Source organism: Dryobates pubescens, chromosome 31 (genome assembly GCF_014839835.1).
Source record: "Dryobates pubescens isolate bDryPub1 chromosome 31, bDryPub1.pri, whole genome shotgun sequence".
Lineage (NCBI taxonomy): Eukaryota > Metazoa > Chordata > Aves > Piciformes > Picidae > Dryobates > Dryobates pubescens.
Genome location: NC_071642.1, coordinates 394,301 through 401,527, shown reverse-complemented (window position 1 = coordinate 401,527; position 7,227 = coordinate 394,301). Strand labels below are relative to the sequence as shown.

General features: G+C 62.6%; 1 protein-coding gene across 1 annotated transcript; it reads left to right on the top strand.

The window, feature by feature from the left end:
• Positions 1 to 2,273: 2,273 nt before the first annotated feature.
• On the top strand, positions 2,274 to 6,753 carry IL12RB1 (interleukin 12 receptor subunit beta 1). The gene is made up of 17 exons (XM_054175426.1): positions 2,274 to 2,319; positions 2,473 to 2,528; positions 2,598 to 2,797; positions 2,946 to 3,115; positions 3,187 to 3,341; positions 3,861 to 3,897; positions 4,084 to 4,194; positions 4,278 to 4,360; positions 4,433 to 4,658; positions 4,691 to 4,918; positions 5,008 to 5,109; positions 5,210 to 5,359; positions 5,450 to 5,593; positions 5,700 to 5,796; positions 5,888 to 5,969; positions 6,073 to 6,352; positions 6,404 to 6,753. The coding sequence occupies exons 1-17, from the start codon at positions 2,274 to 2,276 to the stop codon at positions 6,541 to 6,543; spliced, it is 2,307 nt and encodes a 768-aa protein (XP_054031401.1). The 3' UTR covers positions 6,544 to 6,753.
• Positions 6,754 to 7,227: the final 474 nt, after the last annotated feature.

Sequence of the window (7,227 nt, the reverse complement as noted above, 5' to 3'; positions counted from 1 at the left end):
CGCCGCTCCCGGCGCGCCGCCCAGCGGCCCCGCCGCGTCACCACGGGACGTGCATCGACAGCAGTTCGGGGCTGGCACGGCACGGCAAGGGGCTGGCACAGTTTTTCTTGCTTGGTACAGCCTAGCGCAGCAGGGACTGGCATGGCAGAGCGTGGCAAGGGGCTGGCACCAGGCTGGCGTAGTCTAGCTGGTTCAGTATAGCCCAGCATGTGCCTAGCATGGCACAGCATGAGGCTGGCACAGGGCTGGTAGAGTTTTCCTGGCTTGGTATAGCTCAGTTTATCAGGGGCTGGCACGGCACATCAAGGGGCTGTCACAGAGCTGGCACAGTCTGCCTGGCTCAGTACAACCCAACATGACAGTCCCCTATGGCACAGCATGGCACAGGGCTGGAACAGACTGCAACACTGCTCAAACTGCAACACTAGCACAGAAAAGGGATGGCCCAGTCTGCTTGGCTCAATACAGCCCAGCATGGTATGGCCTGGGGCTGGCACAGCAGGGCATAGTGGGGGAACAGCACCCCTGGCTCAGTGTGGTCCAGCCCAGATCAGTCATATGGCTGGTACAGCCCAGCACAGCCCAGCACAGCCCAGCACTGCCCAGCACTGCCCAGCACAGCCCAGCACTGCCCAGCACTGCCCAGCACTGCCCAGCACAGCCCAGCACTGCCCAGCACAGCCCAGCACAGCCCAGCACAGCCCAGCACTGCCCAGCACTGCCCAGCACAGCCCAGCACTGCCCAGCACTGCCCAGCACAGCCCAGCACAGCCCAGCACTGCCCAGCACAGCCCAGCACAGCCCAGCACTGCCCAGCACAGCCCAGTACAGCCCAGCCCAGCACTGCCCAGCACAGCCCAGTACAGCCCAGCACTGCCCAGCACAGCCCAGCACAGCCCAGCACAGCCCAGCACAGCCCAGTACAGCCCAGCACAGCCCAGCACAGCCCAGCACTGCCCAGCACTGCCCAGCACAGCCCAGCCCAGCACAGCCCAGCCCAGCACAGCCCAGTACAGCCCAGCACAGCCCAGTACAGCCCAGCCCAGCACTGCCCAGCACAGCCCAGCACAGCCCAGCACAGCCCAGCCCAGCACTGCCCAGCACTGCCCAGCACAGCCCAGCACAGCCCAGCACAGCCCAGCACTGCCCAGCACAGCACAGCACAGCCCAGCACTGCCCAGCACAGCACAGCACAGCACAGCCCAATACAGCCCAGCACAGCCCAGTACAGCCCAGCACAGCACTGCCCAGCACAGCCCAGCACAGCCCAGGACTGCCCAGCACTGCATGGCATGACACAGCCCAGTCTAGCATGGCACAGCACGGCCTGGCCCAATTTAATATGGCATGGCACAGCCCAGCTAAGTATAGCACAGTTCTTCTGTATGTTGTGGCGTAGCAAAGCCCAGCATGGCTCAGTTTAGCACAGCATGGCTGGTACCCCCAGTGGGGAGGGGGCACACATTGCTGAGGTGGGAGGGCAGCAGGTGCCAGGGGGTCTTCTGTGTCCCAGCTCTGGCCATGCCAGTAGCAGGGGGCAGAGGGATCACAACACAGGGACACTCCTGCCACGGCTGCTCTCCGGCCCCACAGAAGCCACACAAGGGGACACTTTCTGTGGGAACAAGGGGACTCTGTGCTCGGCCCTCGGTGCCACCCGGCTCCACCAGCCTGGCGTCAGCCGCTCCATCACGCGGCCACCAGCATCCCGGTGACCGCTGCCTGCCTCGCTGGGGCTTTGTGTACCGCCGGGGTGGGGGGGAAACTGTGCCGGGGATGGAGACAAGAGCCTGGTTTCGACACTTGCCAGGCGCACGCTGCCGGGCACCTGAACAAGCCCAGACCTGGCGCAGCCCCCCGAGATTTGCCCGGTCACGGTGCGGGGGGGACTAAAACCTCGCCAAGAACTCAGCCGAAAGCCCTCAAGCCCCCTCCGCCTCCCGTGCTTACCTTGCACTTCCCACCGGGCCACACGGGGCAGGGCCGGGTCTGGTCCCAGAGGGGTGGGTGGCACAGAAGGACATTTTGGTTGCTTTCTCTTTTGGTTTTGGTAAAAGTGAGGCATGACCCTCCCCCTCCCCCCGCCCCTGGGTGCCTGGGAACAGCCTCCTGGGGCGAGCTTTCGGCAGAAGAGGAAACGCCGGGCGCAGGGAGCTGCCGCCAGCACCGGGCTGCCTTCGAGCTGGAAGGGGGCACCCAAGGGGCGCAGGGGCAGAGGGCATCCAGGAAGGGCAGCGGAGCTCCGGCACAGCGTGGGCCGCTCTGGGTGGTTGATGGACGGGTGGCTGCTGGCGGCGCTGACGGCGCTGGCGGCGGGCGGTGAGTGCCTCTGCGGCGCTGGCAGATGAGAGATAACTTCACAGACTTTCAATGAACGATTCGGGGGTGATAAGGCCCCGGGGAGCCGCGGCGGCGATGGAGACGCTCGCCTGAAACCGCAGGGATGACTGAAGCCTGGTGAATCCCTGCCAGCAGCGGGCAGAGGCCAGTGCCACAGCTCCGGGGAGGGGGGAAATGGGGAGTTTGGGGTGAGAATCACCCAGGTGGCTGCTTGGATCCCTTGGGTGAGCGACACGGCGTTGGAGCAGTGATTGGAGGGGCTGCTCCATCCCGGCCTCGCCCAACCCACTGGGTTTTGGAGTGTGGGATTCCCGCAGCCGCTGCCCTCTCCTGCAGGCACTGCCACGGACCCCGGATTCTCCTGCTGGAGGCAGTGCCAGTCCTGTTCCCACCCATTCCTCTGCTCCTGGCCACCCCTAGGCCCCACCGGCAACACCTCCTACCTGCTGACCTTCTGGTGAGTCGGGCACCACAGTGGGGATGGTTTGGGGACCCCATGGGATGCATCCTGACCGGGACACACGGGGAGCCTCCACATCCCAATCCCACTGGGAGGGCAGATGCTGCCCCATGTGGGTCTGACCTTGTGCCCACTCCTGCTGCAGCTACATGCCACCCAAGCCATGCCAGAAGTTCAAGGTGGGCACGAGCACAACATACATCCTGAGTGCGCGCCGCGTTTACGTCTTCACCAACGTCACTGCCTGGGTGGAGGCACGCTGGGGGCACCACCTTCACAGGACCCCCAACATCACCCTGTACCTCAATGAGGCTGGTAAGCACTGGTGAAGCCAGGCTGGGTACCAGCATGAGCACCAAAGCCACAACCAAACCTGCTCTTTACAGTCAAGCTGGATCCACCTCCAGCTGGGATGTCCTTCAACAAGACTGGTGGGCAGCTATGGCTGCAGGTGCCAGGGGCACCGTGCCACCGTGGGCACCGTGGGCTGCTGCAGCGGGAGGCTCGCTTCCGGAGCCCAGGCAACCCTGACTGGACACAGGTAAAGCCCTGATGTGCCAGAGCCAGCAGTGACTGATGGGATGGGCAGCAGTGACTGATGGGATGGGCAGCAGTGCCAGGGCAGCTCAGGCAGCCTGGGGAGTGCAAGGGCTTGCTAGTGCCACCAAACCCGTCTGTGCCCCATCTGTTGTGCCAGCTCCTCCCGGCCACAGGGTTCTGCTGTGCCTGTAAGGGGATCAGGCTGCGCTGCGCGGGGATTATGCAGCCGAGCCCCAGATTACACCAACGATGACGGCAGAGGAAATCTGGACACTTGTCCCCAGCAGCTGGGGACCCACACCCCTCTTGATTGCTGCTGGAAGATGCCAGCACCAGAGGTGTGGTGCCCCTGGCTGAGGGCACCCTCCTGGACTACTATGTCCCCGGTGCTCTGCTTTGTTCTCCCAGTCCCCAGACTGTTGGGGGGGGGTGGGCATCCTGTGGCATCCACTTTGATGTCCCAGTAACATACTGGTTTTACTGGGTGGGTGGGTGCCTGCCCCCCTGGTTCTCTCCGCAGGTGATGTGTGAGACAGTGATGGGCAAGGATGACTCAGGTTGGTTTAGCCTGTGGGGATGTAGGGGACAAGTATCTCTGGAGGGGGGTCCCAGATCCTGGAGCCCAGAAGCTCTGCCCTGAGCTCTGCCCTGCTCCTCCCTGCCCCAGCACTCCCCAAAGTCAAAAGCTGGAGAAAAGGGGGAGAGGATGTCACTCCCTGCCTGCCTTTGTCACCCCACCCTAGTGACCTGCACCCTGGGGCAGAACGGCACCTTTGAGGTCCAGCTTCGACACAAGCCCCATCACTGGAGCAGCTACTGGAGCAACTGGAGCAGCTCCATCTTTGTTCCCGAGGGTGAGGAAGAGGAGAGGAGGTGGATGGGATCCAGGCAGCTCCCAAAACCGCCGATGGCCCAGCCAGGCTCCTTCCTTTTGCAGAAATCCGGGCGAGCCCTGTGCTGAGCTACCAGCTGGGGAAACTAGGGAGAGCTGGGCAGCGGGTGCTGAGGCTGGGCTGGCAGGTATGGTGACATCCCCAGGGACCCTGACAGGTGTGTGCCCCCCACCATCTCATCCCTCCCTCTCTCCCCAAGCAAGCCCCCAGGGAGCAGGGAGATGTCACCTACACACTGCGTGCCCACATGCCGGCGTGCCGCTGTGCCGAGCTGGTTGAGGAGGAGGTCGTGGTGCTGAGCAGGGAGGTGACAATGCACAACCTCACCCTCTCCGGGGCCGAGTACCAAATCCTGCTGACAGCTGCCAACACCGCCGGGCCGGGCCCCCCGCAGCAGCTCCGTGTGCCAGCAGAGCAGCATGCAGGTATCCACCCCACGGAGGGACCCAGCTCCCAGGCAGCCTCGAGGGAGTTCTTTTCCCAGCCGTCCCTCACAGCCCCCATTTCATCCCAGATTTTGGCTTCGAGGACATCAGCGTGGTTGGTGGCACCATGACGGCGCGGTGGGAGGCACCGAGCCCTGGCTCTGTCTACTGCTTCGAGCAGCAGGCGCTGCCTGGCGACACAAAGCAGGGCACCTGCACCCAGCAGGATTTCCCGGCCGGGAGCATCCATGAGGAGAGAGGCAAGGAGCCCCCTGAGCACCCAGCCTGTTCCCCCTGCTTGGGGCTGGGTCCCTTTGGGTTTTAACCAGCGTCCCTGGTTCCTCCCCAGGAGCGCTGCAGCTGCCTGCGTGTCACCGCCTGGCTGTGCACGGCTGGGCCCCGCACCGGGGCTGGGCCACCCTCGCCCTGCGGCACCACTATGCCAGCAACGGTACCTGGGGGGCCAGGGAGTGCCCGCGCTGGGTTCAGCTGTAGAAAGAGAGGGCTGCAAAGCTCTTCTCCTTTTCTTTTTACCCCCTCACCGGGCGCAGCCTCACTGTCCGTGCCCATCCGCATCAATGCCAGCAGCGGGGATGCCACCACCATCACCCTGCAGTGGAGCCCACCCCCACATGCCACCTGTCCTGGGGCAATGGCCAAGTACCTCATCTGCCACACAGCCAGGGGGGACAATGTGACGTGTGAGTAGGATCCCCACGCCGCCGTGGGGCGGGAGGAGGGCAGCCTGCAGGCAGCCGCTGGATGTCCTCCGCTCGTTTCCTTTTGCGCAGACGTGGAGCTGGACGCCGCAGCCTCGCACCACACCCTCCAGAATCTGCGGCCAGGCACAGCCTACAGGGTGGCTGTTCGAGAGGTGACAGCGGAGAGCGGAAGGACCTGTGGCACCTGGTGGCACTTCCGGACCAAGGCACTGGGTAATGGCTGGGGTGCTTGGGGTGCTCACCCTTGCCTTGAAATGGCTCTCAAGTCCCACGTGGTGCTGGGGACAGAAGTGCCACCACCCAGCCATGTCCATCCCAGGTCCCCAGGGAGCAGCATGGAAATCCAACCTGAAGTACCTGGGCATCTCCCTCAGTCTCCCCACCATGGCCACTATCTACCAGCTGATCAAAAAGAGGTGATGGTAACACCCTCACCCCCACCTGCCTTGGCCACTAGGCCCCCAATTCCCTCATTATCCACCCCCTCACCAACCACCCCCTCCCCAGGGCTCGCCGCCTCCTCCTCCCGCCCCTGCCCCAGCCCATGGGCACCAAAGCCATCCATTTCTCCACCAGTGAAATGAGCCAGGTGAGATGGGAGGTGCAGGAAGGGTCAGGTCCTGCAGCCCAGCAGGCACCTGTGCATGGGCCTGGCATGGGACGTCCCCACACCAAATGCATCTTACCCTTAGGACCAGCCGTGGCCAGGCTTTGTGGAGCCCTCAGAGAGGTTCAGCCCAGCTGAGTTGCTGATGCCAGAGCCAAATCCCAGCAAGGAGCTGCCAATCCTGGAGTCAAATCCTGACAAAGAGATGGCTGACACCAGCACATGGCCTGGCACACCTCAGCCTGTTCCCACAGCTGAGGAACCAGTGGTGCTGTGCCTGCCAGGCTGTGAGCAGGATCTGCCCTTTGCCTACCGCAGGCAGGAGGTGCTGAGGCCAGAGGCTTTGCCATCGCCTGGCAGCCCTGGCTGCATCAGTCAAGTGCCCAACAAGGAAGAAGAGGAGGAAAAGGAGGAAGAGGAGGAAGAGGAAGAAGAGGAGGGAAGATGGGGGCTGCATCAGCCACTGATTCCTATCACCCTTCTCATCTCCAACAAACCCATCATCATCAGGAACCAGGAAGGATGTGACCCATCACAGGAGGAGTTGGTGCCATAACCAGCGCTGGACCAGGGGCAGCAGGGATGGATGGCAGGAGGGGGGCAGGGGGCTCCCATGGGATGCTGGGCACCCACCTCTTGGACTCATGTCCACATTTGCATTTTCAGGGATAGTTTTGGTTACCAGGATGTGGTAGGTGATGCCTCCAGATTCCATGGGCCAGGATCTGGCCAGGCACATCCCAGCCTTAACCGTTCCTTGGCGATACATCAGAAGGGAAACTGGCTGCAGAGTCCAGCTGCAGCTGAGGGCATTTCTTTGGTCTGATCAGGAGCAGAAGCAGAGCTTCATCCCAGCTAGCTGCATCCTAGCAGAGCTGGGGCCAGCATGGCTGTGGTCGGATGAGGGCACAAACAGCTCCAGCACCAAACACTGGTGATTTACAAAAACTAGGGAAAAAAGTGCAAAAAAATACAAAAACAAAGGTAACAATAATAAAAACCTCACACAAACACAAGAAGCAGCAGAGCTGAGATGATTTCTCTTGCCTGCCCAGGCAGATTTCAGCAAGGATTTAGAGTCGAGGGCAGCACAGGGCTCTGCGGGGCCGGGATGGTGTGGTGTAGGGCAAGCAAGGCCCCCTCAGCACCCCAACATGGGGCTATGCCACGGCCCTGGGCCTTATCTGGGGCAGAACTGGAGATGCTGAAGATGAAGAGTGGTTTGTGGTTTTGCGTCAGA

Excerpts from the sequence above, each read along its gene's own strand:
- IL12RB1 (XM_054175426.1), top strand. The coding sequence starts at position 2,274 with ATGGACGGGTGGCTGCTGGCGGCGCTGACGGCGCTGGCGGCGGGCG. Across the intron at positions 2,529-2,597 it reads GGGGAAATGGGGAGTTTGGG|GGGCTGCTCCATCCCGGCCT; the intron begins GTGAGAATCACC and ends CAGTGATTGGAG. Across the intron at positions 5,594-5,699 it reads CTTCCGGACCAAGGCACTGG|GTCCCCAGGGAGCAGCATGG; the intron begins GTAATGGCTGGG and ends TGTCCATCCCAG.